Source organism: Euprymna scolopes, chromosome 6, assembly GCF_053919585.1.
Source record: "Euprymna scolopes isolate OS-2025 chromosome 6, ASM5391958v1, whole genome shotgun sequence".
Taxonomy (NCBI): domain Eukaryota; kingdom Metazoa; phylum Mollusca; class Cephalopoda; order Sepiida; family Sepiolidae; genus Euprymna; species Euprymna scolopes.
In genome coordinates, this window is record NC_136487.1 from 62,243,604 (window position 1) to 62,263,806 (window position 20,203).

Here is a 20,203-nt window from a genome sequence, read left to right on the forward strand (position 1 = left end):
ATTCTTTATAATTATATATATATATAAATATATAATTCTTTATAATTATATATATCTATATATAAATATATAATTCTTTATAATTATATATATATATAGTAATTTATAAAATATATATGGCGATTAAGCTACACTGAATATTCTGCGTTTCATCCAACTATAGGATTCGTCAGGCTTATGCGCGAATTCTGTCGTTGCTTCTTGTTTTTATATATGTTGAGGATTTCTAGTCGGCCAATCAGCTTTCTAGTATCCACCGCGCCCCTTCCTACCAGCCAATGGGCATGCATTTTATCAAACAAAGGATCTGTTTTAGAATTAGGTTAGTGGGTTTAGGTGGTCGTTCTCCTTTTTTTTTTTTTTTTTTTTTATACATATAAATATACCTATGTGCACACAACAATGCACATACATATACATACATACATACATATATACACACATATATATATACACACACATATATATATATATATATACACACATACATACATATACATATATGTATGTGATCGTTTATGTATATTCATGTTTATTTAATTTATTTATTTGTTTTTTTTCCTATTGTTATTGTTAGTTTTTAAGCTATTTTATATCGCTATCCTAGAGTAAGTTTTATTTTGTGAACACAGTTGTTTGCTATTTCCCGCCTACAGTTTAATAGATTTTGAGGTTCTTTAAAGTACAGGATAGAAAATTTTTCATGGAGGCATAATTTACATGGGTCGTCTAAATGTCTGCATGTGGTAGCTTGTCTCATTATTTTCCATTCGACTACCGGCGAATGTCCGCTTTCTTTGAGTTCCCAGTATTTATTCGCTAGTGTTGTTTTTATACAGTGTTTTTTATTTTTGAATGTGCTTTTGTGGTCATAGTATCGGGTTTTGAAATCTAAGGAAGTCATGCCTATGTAATATTTCTTGTTATTCGGGTTTTCTTTCGAAAATATTGTTGCTTGATAAACTACGCTTTTTGTTAGACATTTATTTTGGACTAGGCAAAGTGTGCGGTGTCTACAATTGCATTTATCTTGTTCGTTATTAGTATTTTTATTTATGGTATGGTTATTCTTGTCCGGGGTTGGTTTGTTATTATTATTATTATTATTATTATTATTTCTGCTAGTGTTGGTTTTATTTCTGTCATGGTGTCTACTTTTTTTATTGTTTATTTTGTTGTTGTTTACATTGTTTTCATTTAGTATTTTGTTATTATGTGCCTTAATTATCATCTCTAAATTTTCGCAACAACTGTAAGATAACTTCAAGGTATTTTTATTGAAGATTTTGTGTAAGGGGTTGGTTGCGGGAAAGTGTTTTTCAATAAGATCTAGAAATTTCTTGCCAAGTTTTGTTTTTAACATTTGATTGTATGGGGCCGTATACCAAATTATAGTTCTTTTTCTTCTGTTTTTAATTTTATTATAGTTGTTGGTGTTTTGTTGCTTATATTTGATATCGATATTTTTGTATCCACTATTTTTTAGGGCTGTTTCGTAAATATTGGATGACCTGTTAAATGCATTTTCGTCGCTTGAGTTATTACTGAGTCTACTTACGATCGAGTTAGGAATATGTTTTATAATTGATGGTAGGTGGTTGGACTTAGGGTTTACATAAATTGGAGTAGTGTTATCTTTTAAGTATGGTTCATATGTGTTTTTATCTAAGTTTAACGTGACGTCTAGGAAGTTTGTTATTTTTATGTTAGCTGATATGTCCGCTTTTAGGCCTAATTTTTTCATTTCTTTGTGTATGATTTTCTTAAAGTTTTCTCCCTTGACTTTGTTAGAGTTTTTTATTATAGCTAGTCCGTCATCTCTATATAGGCCGATATCCGTAGTATCGAATATGCTTGTGAGGGTATATAGAATGAATAATCCCACAAGATCTGATGCCTCTGCAGAGTCTCTGGCACCCATCGCCAAATCGAATGAATTTTTCATTTTATTTTTTATCTATTGGTTATTGTTATTTATTAGAACTGATTTTCTACATTTTTTAATTATGTTGATTTCTTCTGAGGATATATCAGTGCATACCTCGGCAAATTCTAGGGCAATGTTAAAAAGTTCTTCGGATATCGAGGGATAAAAGTCTATGATGTCAAACTGTATGAACGTACATTTATCTTTGTTTTCTATATTTTTAAATAATAATATATAATTCTTTATAATTATATATATATATATATATAAATATATAATTCTTTATAATTATATATATATATATAAATATATAATTCTTTATAATTATATATATATATATAAATATATAATTCTTTATAATTATATATATATATATATAAATATATAATTCTTTATAATTATATATATATAAATATATAATTCTTTATAATTATATATATATATATATATATATATATATAAATAATTCTTTATAATTATATATTTATATATATATATATAAATAAATAATTCTTTATAATTATATATATATATATATAAATATATAATTCTTTATAATTATATATATATATATAAATATATAATTCTTTATAATTATATATATATATATATATATATATATATATATAAATATATAATTCTTTATAATTATATATCTCTTCTCTATATAAATAAAATGAACTAATTTTTTCCCGTCTGATTTTGACATTAATAGGATTAAAAATCAAGATATTTCATGCAAATATAATATGCACAAACGGCAGAACAATATCTGAGGTGTGTTATAGGCTTATTATTTCTAAAATTCCTCGATAATCTTAGATTTCTATACTTTTTCTGCTGAGAAGTCGCGGCCAAAATCGGTTAAGATCAATGGAAGTGGTAAAATATTTTCTCTCTAAAAAATTCCTCCTCCCCCTGCCACCACTTAACACCGTTTGGGGATCGTTCACAAGGAACAGTTGAGAAGAGAACACCGGTTTGGCTTCGTAGTTCTTTCATGTGAAGTTATTTAAAATCACTAAACTAAGCTGCAGTGCTCTGTGGCGTAGTGGTTAGCATGCTGGACAATTCACATTATATTTTCACGTTCGCACCGACCTACCGTAGTCGTTTTTTTTTTTTTTTTTTTCCTAAAGAACTGGAATGGACTTTTCTTGGTGGCCGAACTGTTAACGTTGCAGATGTTTTTTGTTTTTTTTTCACACTATATTTTCCTACTTTTACTCATGACTCCGGGTTTGATCCTTCCTACTTACCTACCATAACATTTTTTAAAACTCCCCCCCCCCGTCCCGGAAACAAACACTCGGGCAACGCCGGGTACCCCCGCTAGTATATATATATATATATATAAATATATAATTCTTTATAATTATATATATATATATATAATTCTTTATAATTATATATATATAAATGTATAATTCTTTATAATTATATATATATATATAAATATATAATTCTTTATAATTATATATATATATATAAATATATAATTATTTATAATTATATATAAATATATAATTATTTATAATTATATATAAATATATAATTATTTATAATTATATATAAATATATAATTCTTTATAATTATATATAAATATATAATTCTTTATAATTATATATAAATATATAATTCTTTATAATTATAAATATATAATTCTTTATAATTATATATAAATATATAATTCTTTATAATTATATATATATAATTCTTTATAATTATATATATATATATATATATATATATATATATAATTCTTTATAATTATATATATATATATATATATATAATTCTTTATAATTATGTATGGTGGATTCTCTCATCGAAGACGATGAATGAGTGTTCAGTATGCAATCTTCAGCAGCTCCCAAGATCTGTGACACCACATGCGTAATTGCAATCCTGTAGACGTCCGGCACACTCCTCCGCAGATGGTGAACTTTCATATGCTCGTAGGTCAAAGATGCCTTCTCGAATGAACAGATAACCCTGCTTTGTTGCGTGCTCTGAAACCACAATGGCATATATATTCATTTTTAGGTGGATGTTTCTTGTGTCTTGCCTTCATATTTGCACGAAGGATGTCCCTATGACAAAGGCGGTTATGTTCAAATTCTTTGGTCCCCAGGAAACACGTCTTCCTCCATTTTCTGCGATCCTCTGTTACACTCTCCCAGGAACTCAGAGAAATTCCACAACGTTTCAGGTTGTCTTTTAGTTTATCTTTGTAACGAAGCAGGGGACGCCCTATTAGACGGACAGAATTTGTCAGTTGCCCATAAAAAAGTTTCTTAGGAACTCTTGAGTCATCCATTCTTACAAGATGACCCGACCACCGCATTTGTATCCTGATCAAAAATGATTCAATACCAGTGATTTCACATCTCTCCAGTAATTCACTATTCGGAACACAATCCTGCCATCCAACATTGCAGATAAAACGCAGACATCTCATATGGAAGGAGTCAAACTGATTTATATGCTTGCGGTACAAGGTCCACGTTTCGGCATCACACAGAAGACATATTTGTAGACTGCCACCTTTACTTTTAGAGACACATCGTGGCTGTTCCAGAGTCTGTGTCGTAACCTACCAAATGCCTCACTAGTTTTATTAATTCTACATTGGATTATGTGTATATATATATATATATATATATATATATATATATATATATATATATATATATATATATAATTCTTTATAATTATATATATATATAATTCTTTATAATTATATATATATATAATTCTTTATAATTATATATATATATATAATTCTTTATAATTATATATATATATATAATTCTTTATAATTATATATATATATACATATAAAAATTTTTATAATCATATATATATATATATCATTTTTTATAATCATATATATATATAATGTTTTATAATTATATATATATATATATATAATTTTTTATAGATATATATATATAATTTTTATAAATATATATAATTTTTTATAATGCTATATATATAAGTTTTTATAATGCTATATATATATAATTTTTTATAATTATATATATACATATATTTTTTTATAATTATATATATATATATATTTTATAATTATATATATATATATTTTTTTTTTATAATTATATATATATATATATATTTTATAATTAGATATATATATATATATATTTTTTATAATTAGATATATATATTTTTATAATTAGATATATATATATATATATATATATAATTTTTTATAATGATATATATATATAATTTTTTATAATGATATATATATATCATTTTTTATAATTATATATATATATATATATATATATATATATAATTTTTTATAATTATATAACAATGAATACGAATACCACTGATTTATGTGAAAGATGTATACAAATATTTTAATACAATTACTGAGTTTAATGAAAAGTAAGTAGGGTTATGTAATCAATAACCCTATTATTCTTTGTTATTATTATTTTTTTTATTAATAAAAATTATTATATTGATTATCATGTGCCTTCTGAAATTCTAGATTTTATTTTTGGTTATTCAAAAACACCTTGATTTTTTATTTTCTCTTGCACATGCGCATTGTTTTGCGAGTGCTTTAAGTGAAAAGATAATAAATGTCTTAAGAACTCCTTGTCGGTGACAATTTTAAATGTAGTATTCATTCAAAACAGACCCGAGTACCCCTAAAAATCAACTTTTGAAGGGCGAGGGCTTTCTTCAAGCAAAGTTTTCCGATGTTTGCTGCAGACCTGTTAGTCTAAAATTAAAATAAACAATGTATTGAATATAGAATATTCTCCAAATATTTATTCATTCTTAATTTTAAATTTCAATAAATCTTAATAGTAAATAAGAAAACTTTTTTGGTATATTCTGTATTGGACACGTTTTTTTATTTTTATCTTATTTTTTTTTATATTTGATCTTAATCTTACGGGCCTGTAACAAGTGTCGGAGGACTTTTCTTGAAGAAAGTGAAATACTAATTTATTTTAAATAAAGTATTTATAAAAAATATTTGTTTCACAACATAATGCTTGTGTTCTGTAATACACTTGTTTTTGTTTTTCTCAATATAACTTACTAAAATACTTTCGTTTTTTCTGACATATTCTACGTTCTGTTCTATGCTTGTGTAGAATTAGGTGTATCAGAATTTTTGGGGAATTCTTTACCTCCCCGCCCCTAACAGAAAACTGCGAATAAAATATAAAAAAACTCGTAATTTCTCTTTTTAAAGTGGGCTGTTTATTTTCTGTATGGAATATACTTCCAAAATAAACTATTAAAGTTATTTAAAAAAATAATAGAAACATTATTTTTTATTTTTTAAAAAGCAGTGTTTACAAAGTGCTGGTGCGCGTTCAACCAGCCATTTTTTTTTTTTACGTATGAAATCAATTGAATTTTACGAGTGAAATTTAAAAAAATTTTTAAATTTAAAAATCTATCAAAATTTTTCTATTGGTTCAATGTTTACGATATTTTCAGGGTCAATCTGAAATTTTATGCTCTTTCCAATAAACCAATATAATATTTTAGACAAAGGGTTTTTTTTATTCACCCCCCCCCGCTTTTGAAGTGCCTATTAAAATTTAAATAATTAATTTACGTACCAAAATTTTATGTATCACAAATTGAAGATAAAAGATCAATAAATAAAATATTCTAATTTAAAACAAAATAAAAGTGTTTTTTTTTGTAATTTACCTGTAAAGTACAAAGTGTAAAACCCTTTCTTTTTTTTTAAATCATGTTGATTTTTTTTTTTAAATGAAAGCTTATGTTATGCATATATTGTCAAGTAAATACTGGACACTGACGGCAATGTTTTCTATTTCATTCAATGTTTTCTTTTTTTTTTAGATATTTAAAAAAAAATCACTCGATAAAGTAGAAATAAGATATAATAATCAGAACTCGTGTATTTCATTAAGAGAATTAAAAAAAAAATCGGTCACTGGATTTTTGTTTAACAGAAAAAACTTATAAATGAATGTGTGCTTTTTTTTCAGCTACGGAGGCCCCCAAATACTAATTTTGGTAAACAGCACGCAATAAAAAGACATATTAATTTTGGCATTTATAAGTCACCATAAGATAATATCGAAAAAAAATCAGATTCTCTCCCTTCATTTGAACAGTCAATAAATTCGAGTTTGCGTGTTTTTTATTTTGAATCCTTGTTTAAAAAAGTATTTTATTTAAAAAGGACATGGAATATAAGTATAAATATGGATAAGTTCTTAACAGTGAACAATGGAAGTACACATTAAATAGAATTTTTTATAGGTAAGTGATTTTTTGGAATTTATATATATTTTTATAATCGAACTAAGTAAAATTTCGTTGATTTTCTTTAAATGTTTTTTAAAGAAAACCGATTAAAAAAAACAAATATTGCATAATTTGCTATTAAACTTGTCATTTTTAAAATATTTGGTCTTTGCTCCTTTAATTAAAAAAAAAGGTTTTGAATGACATTTTTCAAGTAGTTATAAGCTTTGAAAGATAGTAAGTTGATTTATTCAAGTTCATATACGGCATTTTTAATGGCCGATTCTGATACACCTAGTGCAGAATATGGACCGTGCTACTTTTTAGATAGGATTTTGGTGCTTATTCAAACTGGCACTTATGGATACAATTAAATTAAATTAAATTAAAAGGAACGAAAATACAGAAAAGTCTGTATGATGTACATATTCGCTACAGAAATAAGATGTCATATTCCAACAATTATGTCATTTGATAAAGTAGTTTTTAACCTTTTTTTAATTCAAGAAAATCAAATTTTACGACTAAGCAAGTTATAGTGTTTACCTCGGACGTAATAAAATTCTATGGAATAAAGGCAAATGTGTAGTTTAGCAGCGTAAATTATTTGACAGATAAAATAAATTATAAAAATAATTTATTTTTACATAAAGCACATTATTAGACCCTAAGGCTGAAATAATCTAGAAAAAATTTCTTTTTTATTATTTTTTCATCATTTTTATGCATGATATTAAAGGTCGCCATATTGCTTTTAAAATTTGGCCTTTCTAAGATTTGACAGATTGCCCTTTTTTACGCTCTTTATTAGAACCATGTTTTTGGTCACCATATTTTTTTTGTAATGAAAGTGCGCAAAAAAGGTCAAATTTGGCCTTAAAAAGATCAATCTGTCAAACCTTAGAAAGGCCAAATCTTAAAAGCAATACATATTTTGACCTTGAATGTCGTACATTTAGTCTAATAAAAAAATGACAAAAATATAATAAAAAATGAAAGTTTTTCTGGCTTTATTTCAGCCTTTGGGTGTAATAATGTGTTTTATATAAAAAAATAAATAGTTTTTATAATTTTTTGTTTGTCAAATAATTTACGCCGCTTAACTACACATTTACCGTAATAAATAAGAGGGGAGACAACTCACATTGAAATGTCGAGATAAAAATCGGCCTTATTATCAATAAAGTTTAGTAGTAAATTCGCTAAAAATCATAAATTTGGATTTTCTTAGTTAAAAAAAAAATTAGTTGATCAAATGATGTAATTTTTGGAATATGACATCTACGTTCTGTGACAAGTAAATACATCATGCAAACATTTCTGTATTTGCTTTACTTTTAATTGCCGCCATAAGTGCCAATGTGAATAAGCATCAGAATTTCAAACTAAATGCATTTTTTTTTTTACTGTATCTTTTGTTTCCCCCATGTTAATAAAATCATTCTGACTTTATTATTCATAATAACGTTATTAGGTCGGCGCGGTTCGTATTCTGCATAAGTACCCAATATTTTATATCATCTAGCAAAACATGCAACCTCAACCAATTGTGTTGACCGTAAAATTGAGACTCAACCAAATATTGTTACTTTTTTTTTTTCATTGCAATTGGCAGTGTTAAAATATAAGATAATACAACATCTATTTATCATAAATTCTTATACTTTTCAGTAAATGACAAAAATGAACACTCAACGCGTACACCATTAAAAGTTTTTGTAGTTATCTCCCTTATATTGATTGCAGTTATTTCCCTTATATTGATCGCAATTATATCCCTTGCATAAAGCAACAATTTCAGCCTAATCTTCAACAATGCACTGAAATTATTATTTCATAAATCAATCCGTGACTTCATTAGCATATATATATATATATATATATATATATATATATATATATATATATATATTCCGGCATCTCTTTCTCAATGCTAATGAAGTCACGGATTGATTTATGAAATAATAATTTCAGTGCATTGTTGAAGATTATATATATATATATATTTCAGTGCATTGAAGATTATATATATATATATATATATATATATATATATATATATATATATATATATATATATATATATATATATATATATATATATATATATATAAGCAAAAACAAAAAAAAACCCTGCAGCCTGGAAGTAGCCATTCCCTCATTACACTAAAAGTAGATGGTTCAAAGTCAGTACCTATAGCTTTTTTTTCTACTACTGAGCGTCAAAACTGTGGAAGATAGTCACCCTGATGGGAAGATGGATGATGTTTGTTCTTTGTATATAAAGTTAATCGTGGTTATAGTACAATATGCCAGTTCAGAGATAACTGCCAAAGTGTCCAATTCACTTCCAAAATGGTTGCTTATGAAGGTCATTCCAAAAGTAAGACCTTCAATTTTTTAACATAAAAAACTAAAACATTGAAGAGCTATGAAGATGAGAGTGGTACCATTAAAATGAGCGACCTTCTTTGCTCCAGAATTTATTTTTCCACAGTGATCACCATTCTGAGTACTCTTTTGATGCCTTGGTTGTAAAAATCTAGAGCATACTTTCTCACTCACATCTCTGTTGGCATTCTGATGTTGAAAAACCCATCTCCTAACTGTGCTGATATAATCTGCATCGGCTTTGTAAACATTCAACAGGCATTGGCGAATGTTGATCAGTTCAATTTTTTCTGCATGAAGGAATTCAACACATCTCTGCTTCTAACACACATCCATGGCAGGGGGTTTGCTTTCTTAGAGTCTCACACCACAAGATACAGATTCAACTTTCAGGTCCTAAATGCATAAGGTCAGTCATCATAACAATGCAATTTGCAATCATTTCTGATCCATTCGAGCAAAATAAAAAAAATAGATAGCATTTATTTTTGGAATGTTTGTCATTCGACTAAAAATGTTACACTTGTAGCAGTAATAAACAATGATATTTACCTCCTATGGGGGAGAGCAGTCCTGCCAGGTGGCTTGTTCACATGAGAATAAATTAATTTCTACTGAGCCTTTCAGACCTTTAGGGATTTAGACAGCTGTCAGCAGACACCAACATAGAAAGAAATTTTCTCTCCTGCCTCTGTGCACTGGACAGCCAAATGAGGCTGCTATTCTCCACAGAAAGTTATACAGCTTAAAGAAACGCAACAGTCGGACTTTTTTTTTTACTTTAATTACTTTCTTAACCGTCTAAACTTCTGGCAACCTACACCCAGCTGTGTATGTTACTTAAATCAATACCTGTATTGTTTATAGAAGGAAGTTGTTTTCATTTTCGAGCCCTTTTGTTTCAAAATATTATATGTTGGTTTTACAACCTAAGCAAAGATCAAGACTCTATACATTTGCTAATAATTGACATGGAGGGGGAAATGTGATGAAACTAAATGCCAAAAAGCTTTCTAGTCTGATAGTTTCTTCCTTTAAACTTCTAGACTTTGGAATTCTCTCCCTTTCCTGTTTCCGTAACTGTACAAAATTGTGCAGAAATCTAAATGCAATGCAAACCCACGTCTCATTACTCAACTCCTTACTTAGAGTGTCCCTGTAGGCATGGTCCCTAATAGTAGCCTCTTACGTCACACTGGCAATGTGCCTTGTTTGGGATGAATATGAATAATAAAAGAAAATGCTCATTAGCATATTTATTTTTTTTATTAAGAACCAAAAACAAGCAGGTCGTTCACTAAATTGTATGGTATTTAAATCAAAGAAAACGAAAACGGGAGATGGAGTTAGAAAAAAAAAAAAAAATGAAATAAAAACTCAACTGCTCGTGCATGAATTAGAAACTCCATTGCTGATTGTTAAAATAGAAATCACTGTATCAGCATGGGCAATTTTCTTACGTTTTGTCTGACATTGGCATAACATCTTAATGGTGGCAAATATTGACATTTTGGGCATGGTCAAATCTTGTCAGACCTAAAGTCCAACACAACATATTTGTCTTCATGTAAGAATTTCAAGTATATAACTATGTTGCTGTAGTGAAAAAGAAGAAATTTCTGTATATCGTGCGCAAGTTCACTACAATTCATCAAAAGTCTATGTCTAGTTGTTCATATATTTAGAGGGGGGGATATAGGATATAGTTTTAAGGAAGAATGAGAGTTTTAGAGGATACAGTGTCTCGGCAGTCAACAGCGAGTACATGGAGTTTTTTTCTATACTTCAACAATTTTGGGCATGAAAAAAATGTACCAAAAAATCTGTAGCAGCCATGTTCCAAATAGCAACAACAGCCACCATTACAATTTTGAATCTGTGCTTAATTTCTGAGCTCAGCGCTGATTAGTGCAAACATTTAACTTCCTTTCTAGCTTATCCAATCGGAGGGTCATCTCTCAGACGAGCTGAGTACACAACGAAAGTTAATAATAGGGAGTTCCAACACTTTTTAAAAATTTTTTATTTATTTATTTATTTTTTTGCCAAGATCAGCAGACTCATTCCATGCCGCTTCTTTCAACTGCCAATCTTCTCTCTTGGAACACAACCAAAACCTTCTTGGGCCTCTGACCTTTGACGAAAAGGCCCAAGAATTCAATATGGTGACGCCAATACTCTCTCTCTCACACACACACACACACACACACACACACACACACACACACACACACACACACACACACACACTGACAGACTTCTTCACATGTGTACAGAAAAACATTCATATATGAATTCTTTTCCTTTCCTTACAAGCAGTACATTCATCTTATTCTTGATATATAAACTCTTTTCTCTTTCCTGGGACATTTTTTAACACTGTGTGGACTTTCTAACCCTTTATTTATGTATATATTTATGGACGTGTTCATTTACTAACGCCTTTCCCTTACATCTTTCATTTACATATTAATGAAGACGATTCAATAAAATTGTGTTTTAAATGTTAGAATGAGACTTTGTTTTTCAATTCTACAAGTCATGAAAGCTGTGTTGTTTTCCGTTATTGTAAGTATGTTTATGCATGTTGGCGAGATGGTTACTAATTTTTTTGTGGGTGTTTACCAAGTCAGTTGCTAGATGTCAGAACTTCAGTTAATTCAAGGAGTATGGCAGGCATCTGATGGATGGTATTCACTTGGTTGTACGTCTCTGAACGTTTTCCAAGTAGTCATTGTGCTGAGCAAAATATGGGTTACAAAGTAATAATGTAAATTCTAAGTGTGCTCTCAACAAAGTTATATGTTTAATTTCATTTAAATTTTAACTATACTCTTTTAATGAAGGTTTGTTGAAAGAGGAGAAAATTTGCTAAAAATGAATCTGTTTTTGTATTATTTGAATTCTTCAAACTGCTATTCTCATCTTAAGTATTATTTTACAATATTTCAGTCGATGTAACCTCCGACCTTCTTCAGGTGTACCTTGCCAAACTTGGGAATTTTTCTCTCAAACTCAGGAATCTGTATGGAATTTCAAATGGAACCCTTTAATTTATCCATAGGGGTAGCATATTTGCAATGACCATGATAAGGTACTTGTAAAATTGAGTTACTTCTAGAGGTTGAAGGTTCAATGCTCAGTGCAGGCGATGCTCAAAATATAATTGTGAAGGACTTCTATCTAGAGATGACTGAAACAAGATCATGCTACTTCCTATGGATTAAATAAATGGTTCTGCTTAAAATTCCATGTAGGTTCCTGAGTTCAACAGAAAGATTCCTGAGTTTGACAAGATATACCTGAAGAAGGTCGGAGGTTACGTCGACCTAAACGTTGTGAAAATAACTCTGAAGATGAGAACAATAGTCCAGATAGTACAAATAATTTATCATGATCTAAAAAAAAAAATCAGAAATATAATCTGCTTTTATTTTCTATCTTTAAATTTTACTAGGAAAAGTGTAACGTTTTGAACCATTCATTTATCAGGTCTGCGCAAAAGTTTTTGTCGGTTTGTAGAAATTAGGCATATTAAAACCATTGTAATCTATTTTATATATATTGTTATGCTTTAAATATATCACCATGATTAATTCATAACTTTTTCTCTTGGATTATTAAAGCATCATATTTTTTTTTTAAATAGTCTCACCCATGTTGACTTGAAAACGACCTTTTTTAATCAACAGAAAAGGTTGACATTTTCTCTCATGATAATGTTCATCCCCATGCAACCAGAAATCTCTTAGGAGAATTTGGTTGGAAAATCTTGCCCCACCCTGCATATTCTCCTGACCTAGCTCCCTCGGATTATCACTTATTTTGAAGATTACAACACCATTTGATGGGTTTAGGTTAATATCACGAGAGGATATTGAACACGAGTTGGATTCATATTTCACATCAAAACCTAAAGAATCTTTCAAGCGAAGCTCGTTGACAGATGGAATCAAGTTGCAGAGAGCAAAGATCGTTATTTTTATGAATAACGATTTTCAAAAACACAGTTCTTTCATTTACAAGATCAAATTTTAAGTCTAAAAAAAACTTTTGCACCGACCTAATAGCTTGAATCAAGGAACAGTGAGTTTGTGAAGCCAGTTAAGTACAACTAAATAAAAAGAAAACATCACAAATTAGTCAGTTTTTCTGTACTATATCTTTTTACAGCTACAGGTTTAATATTATTATTGCTTGTGGTGATATTTCCTTTTGTTTATAATGGATTACTCTAATCTTTATTTTTTCCTTTCTTTAATAACTTCCGTTAGTTAATAGAAAAAGGATTATGAATGCGGAAGTGATAGATACCATATAAACTAAAATTGAACGCGCAAACAGTATACAGTAAAAGTGATAAATGGAAGCGATGGGTCACTTGGTGAGTTAATTGCAAATTACAGCAAATTAGAACGATAAAAATAGATTTTTCAAACATAACTCAATTTCAAAACCACAAAATATTTTAGCACGTATTTTGTGTGATCAGAAATATGTATAAAAAAATAAACTTTAAGGAAACAAACTTTAATTAACTTTGCTTTAGAATAACTAGAAGACTACCCATCCCAGGATGGATAAAATTGATTTCCCAAACAGAACACTTTTTCATAACTTTTATGTCCACATATGACCATATACAATGTAACTAAACTTTATGTCGAAAATTCTTGTTTCATTTTTTATTAAAATTCATTAAATGATTTTGATTGTAGTAAATGTTTAATATTTAAAGCTTAACCTTAAGGAGTCTTAAGAAAAAAATTGAAATCCTGAGAATCTTACTAAATTGGTATCTAATAACTATTTATCAAATTTAATGCAAATCTAAAATATTTTCAAATGGAAATTCATACCTCTAGAACCCTTTGATACATCAAAGAAACTGAAATTTGAATGATATTTATTAATTAATGTTTAATACATATTGTTAAAATTTCACAAAATTCGGAGACATCAAAATTTTCACAAAGTACTCCCACCATCTATTTGTTTCTTTGTGTAACACTAAATTAAACTAAATACAGCCCACGTTACTAATCCTAATGATGAGTAGCTATTTTTCAAAACTTTAGGAGTGAATCCTATCCATATAAATATATAGACATATATAGACCTAATGTTTCTGAATTTTTTGGGATGAAGATTGATCATTCATATTATTTGGATTCTTCAGACTACTGTTCTCATCTTGAGTGTTATTTCTACAACGTTTTGTTTAATGTAATCTCCAATCTTTTTTAGGAGTATCTGAAAACTTCAGAATCTTTCTGTCAAACTCGGGAATCTGCACAGATTTTGGAAGAGAACCCTTAATTTAATCTTTGGAGATAGCATATTTTTGTTTTGTCAGCCATGACGTAGGCAGAAGTCCTAAGTAATCCACAATTGTATTTTGCGTGTTGCCTGCACTGAGGATTGAAACTTCAACCTCCAGAAGAATGTAACTTACAACTGAATTTTACCACGTAATTTATCCACTACGACACGCAGATAATTTCCGAGTTTGACAAGATATACCTGAAGAAAGTCGAAGGTAACAAGGGGATAGAATACTGTTGCCATATCTGGGCAAGAGCTGCTAAAAACAGCCTATCCTGCCTTGACAGAGTACAAAATAGACTTTGTGGCTTAGTGGGGGATGCCCTTTTCTCTACCCTGCAACCTCTCTCCCACAGAAGAGACGTTGCGAGCCTATCCTTGTTTTATCGTTATTTCCATGGCAGGTGCTCGTCTGAACTCCAATCTCTGGTCCCCCCCCCTCGCCAATCTTTCACGAAAAACATCTGTCTAGCTGAATCCACTGTGAAAAATTTCCCCCACTCTATATCTGTGCCTAGATCAAAACGCAGATTCCATGAACAGAGATTCTTTCTTAGAACTGCACGCCTGTGGAACTCTGTTCCATCTGCCTGCTTCCCACCGGACTACAACTTGGATGTCTTCAAGTCCATGTTAACAAATTTCTAATGAACCGCCCCCTTAAGTAAACACTTCATCAAATCTCCACACTAACGTAATGTACTTGCAATAACCCTTATCCCTGAGTGGCTTCCGGGCCTTGATAAGTGGTGATCACTGTGTAAAAAAAAAAAAACAAAAAAAACATTGAAACGTTGTGCAAATAACACTCAAGATGAGGACAGTAGTCCAAAGAATCCAAATAATATGAACGCATACTTAACTTTGATCAATAGCAATAGTTTTTCATCAACATATTTGAAATGTGATTAGTTGACATTTTGTTATCTTTTTTTTTCTTTATTTTTCAGGGCCAATTGTAAGTGCCTTTACAAATAGATATGGCTGTCGACCTGTTGTCATCGTAGGAAGTGTAATTGGCATGTTTGCATTTCTTCTTGCAACTCTTTCACCAAACGTGGATATCTTGATTGTGTTATATGGAGGCGTCGGTGGTGAGTTGGAAGTTTTCTTTCTCAAATTTCGTAAAAACATTCTTTGGCACTTGTGCATTTTAGATTTTGAGGACAATTTTTTTGTTTTCATTTTTTAAAACTTTCATAGGGAAAAACAATTTCAAGAAGTATTTCAAGTTTTCCAATAATGATTGTTCAAAACTATTTATAAATTTTAATAATTATTTTTACTTTTTACAAAAGTTAATTTTGTAAAAACAAGTTGGATTTTTCAGTCAGGCATTTTCCTATAACAATTCCATTCATTTCAGAAATTTCTTGTCCTAGAGAGAGTGTTCATTAAAAAGTTTGTTTAAAAAAAAAAGAAAAAAATCATTCATTTTCATCTAATAACCACGTTCATTCATTTCAGAAAAATACAAAAAAGTATGAGTTGTGTTTTCCGTGATAGAAGCGTTGATTGAATTTTAAAATAAAATACATAGAAAATAGGTTTGTAAGCCAAATTACAACGCAATATTATGAAAATAAAGAAATATTTATTTGTTATCGAAATTCTAGTTATTTTATAAAACCTAAAACATTATAATTCAATAAATCTTCAGATAATTAATATTTTATTTTGTGTTATTGTATTAATTTTGTGTATTTGTTTCAGTTTTACTCCTACGCAAAACTTTTAAGTTAAGAACTTCTTGAATTGTCTCCCCTTTGTAGAAGTCTTCAAAACTGAATACAAAAAAACTTTTATAATTAAATATATATTATGGAGTATGGACTGTTTTCCAAACATCGAAATTTTAACATTAAAGTTAATTTAATTAAAAAAATAATAATAAATAAATAAAAAGACGATATGTTTTTTCTTTTTGAGATATTTTTCCCCCATTTATCACTTGGAAATTTTCAACAATAAAATGATAAACCAATTTACAATAAAAAAAATACAAAATTTATTTTTCGAAATGAGATTTTTGTAAAAGTTTGTTAAAAAGTTCAAATAAAGTTTATAATGCAATTAAAAAAAAACAATCTTTTTTTTTTTTTTAAATAAAACTAACTTTAAGTTTAAAATTTCGACATCGATGTTTACCTAACTGTTATTGTAAAAGTTAGGTAAACGTTCATAAACATATTAATGGGGGAAAACAGTTCATAAATATTTAAAAAAAAAACAAACAAAAAAACAAAACAAAAACAAAACAAAACAAAAAAACAACAGTCCATCAAGTTCAGATAAAGACTGTTTAAATGAAACTTCTAAAAAAAAAAAAAAAAAAAGGTTAATTCTATACAGTTTTGGTCATCCGTAGCTAAAAATATGCCGGGCGTCGCTTCCGCCAAATGGCTTTGTAAACTAAGGAAGACAAAAAGGTGAATTTTACCATAATGAAATATGAATGACATAAAAACTTCTTAAAGAATTCCAATTAGTTTTCTCAATCAAATAAGTTTTTAGGTTATCTTTCAGATGCAAGGTTCCTTGTTTACTTGCGATTGTAACGATGTAAGATTCCGTTGTACGGAAGACCAAATCGGCCATAATTTAAATATTTAAATTTATTTACTGAATTTAAATATTTAAATTGATATACTGTTTAAATGATAATATACGTCTACGATGTTTTTATTGGCGCTTTTCTTCGTATTTTTTAATAACATTTTTTTGCACCATTTACAAGTTTTTTTTACAAATACTTTTTTTAATACTGCAATAGTAAAATTATTTTAGTAAAATTCTATATTGGATACGTTTTTTTTATGAAGTTTAAGTAAAAAAAGTTCACTTTTTTTATTATTAAAAATACATTTAATGAAAACACTCATTATAAAATGTTCACGTTGTTTAATTAAAAGTTTTCTATTTTAATCTAATAGTTTTATAATTTTGTTATTTTGTTACAAATTTCTAATAAAGATTATTTTAATTTTAACGGTAATTTGGTTTTCATTATAAACTCCGTCATGTTAAAGGCTTGAAAATCACTTTAAATCAATTTTAATATTAAAAAAAAAAAAAAGAGAAATCAACAGGAAAAAAATCTCGTGTGAAAACATTACGAGATACTTTTTCCGTATAATTAATAAATGTATCTTTATTTTACTATTACAGTATCAAAAAAATTATTTGTAAAAAGAACTTGTAAATGGTGCAAAAAAATGTTATTAAAAATACGAAGAAAAGCGCCAATAAAAACATCATAGACATTTTGGCCGATTTGGTCTTCCGTACAACGGAATCTTACATCGTTAAAACCGCAAGTAAACAATGAACCTTGCATCTGAAAGATAACCAGTTTTTAATATCTGTTAACAAGCGGTAACATAAAAGTAATAAAGCATCATGCAAAGTTATTTCCCTTGCATCGTAGAAAGGAGTTATCTGCTCTTAGAGGGAATAAAGTCGTCAATTAAAGTTTAGGAGATCAACAAAAAGTGCCTTAGGATAACAGAGTTTATCATAACTAGGGCTATAACAGGCGAATATTCTTTTCATTATTTTGACTCTCGAGTATATATCGGTTAATATCTTATATGTTTTCAGATAGAGTGATGTGGTTCTCGATTGATTAATTATGTCTAACTGTGTCAATATATACTCAAGGATCAAAACAATAATAAGAATGTTCTCTTGTCATAGCACTAATCGTAACACATCCAGTGGCTGTACATTATTTAATTTGTAGTTCTTTAATAAATCTGTTAAGCGTTGTACTTACTTCATCCACTGATCATTTTTGGTTTCTTATTATACTGATTGGCCCTTTGGCTGGGAAGAAAGTGCAGTAGTATCTATTCTGATATTACATTTGGTCTATTCTGTCCTTTATTAGTGAGGGAGAAATCCTTCTAGACTGAGGCAATTTTTATTTTTGTTCTAATTCAGAATTACCCTTTTTTGGAGAGCTGGATTTTGCCCACATTAAAAACCGATCTTGCATTAAACTTTGCCTTTGTGGGAAGACAAGTAAATAAGAATAGCGGTTATTATCAGACATAACGTCAAAGATTACTAAAAAGTGATTATCATTTATCAAGGCCAGGTACCACTCATGGATGAAGGTTAAGGAGAGGGCATGATTATCAGGAACAAATTTTTGTGGGGACGGTTCTAGATATGAATCTTTTGATATCGGCTTTGAAGACAACCAAGTTGTAACCTGCAAGGAAGCAGTCCCATAGCAATGTGTTCCACGGATGAAAAGCCCTTGCAAAAAAGAACTGTTCGTGGAAATTTCACCTGATGCTAGGCACACTAGGGTTGAAATAAGTTTTCTTTATTGTAGTAAAATGATCTTGCTGCGAATGTCTTACATGGAAGAACCAGAGATTTGAATTTAGTTGAGCACACCTTCCATGAAAATAATGATTAGGGAGAGTAGAGAGACTAGCAGAATCTTTTCTGTGTGAAAAAGGGTTGTAGAGAATAAGAGATCATCTCTCACAAGATTTTGAAATCGATTCTGAATTCTGTCAAGACAGTAAAGATTGCTTTCAGTGGCACTTCTCTAAATGTGGCAGCAGTACTCTCTCTTGATGTGTATCTGACTCTTATATAGCTAGAGGGCTTCAACAGGAATCAGGCACTTTTTGCATCAATAGAGTGAGCCAACTATTTTTCTAGTGGTTCTATAAAATTAGACAGAAAGATATGTATTTACTGAGGCGGGGGGGGGGTGATATTGCAGATGACGTTGACAATGAAGTTGACAAGCAGTTTGTTTAGTCAGATCAACTGACTTGACTTGAAGTAACATTCATCCAAAGTGGCTTATAGAATACAGTGTCCCAGATGAATGCAGACCATGCAGCAGCTAAGAAAGTGATGGGCAACCAGTCCTGGAACCAGCAATGAACACCATAGACGTGTGGACCAGAGCTAGTTTTCACGTCAGCTTTGATGATGAATAACCACATCTTCAGCTGATCTCCTGTGCATCTTTGCCAATATTGGAGTGGTTCTGGGGCTATTGTTTCATGGATGAAATTTTTTGGGTTGTGGCGCTCAGTATGGCTGAGCCAGCAAATTCTCTTTAAAAGAAATTGGATGAGGGGGGATGATTCTACATCGCATCCTAATTTTAGTCTTAGAGGCGTAATGGTGGCAGCAGATCTGCAGAATTCGGCAGAGGTAGTATAGATAGAACACTTCCAACCTTTTGACATTCGCAACTCTCATTGGCCAGGTCTTGCAGCCATTGAGAATCGATCAATTACATT

At 29.2% G+C, this 20,203-nt stretch overlaps 1 protein-coding gene across 13 annotated transcripts in view; it reads left to right on the top strand.

Moving 5' to 3' along the window:
* Positions 1 to 20,203, top strand: part of LOC145277657 (uncharacterized) — a 301,800-nt gene that overhangs the window by 210,880 nt on the left and 70,717 nt on the right. For all 13 annotated transcript variants that reach the window (XM_080129277.1, XM_080129286.1, XM_080129278.1 and 10 more), the window contains one exon: positions 15,878 to 16,021. In XM_080129277.1, coding sequence (XP_079985403.1) covers positions 15,878 to 16,021 — 144 coding nt within the window. The remainder of the gene's footprint in view (positions 1 to 15,877; positions 16,022 to 20,203) is intronic.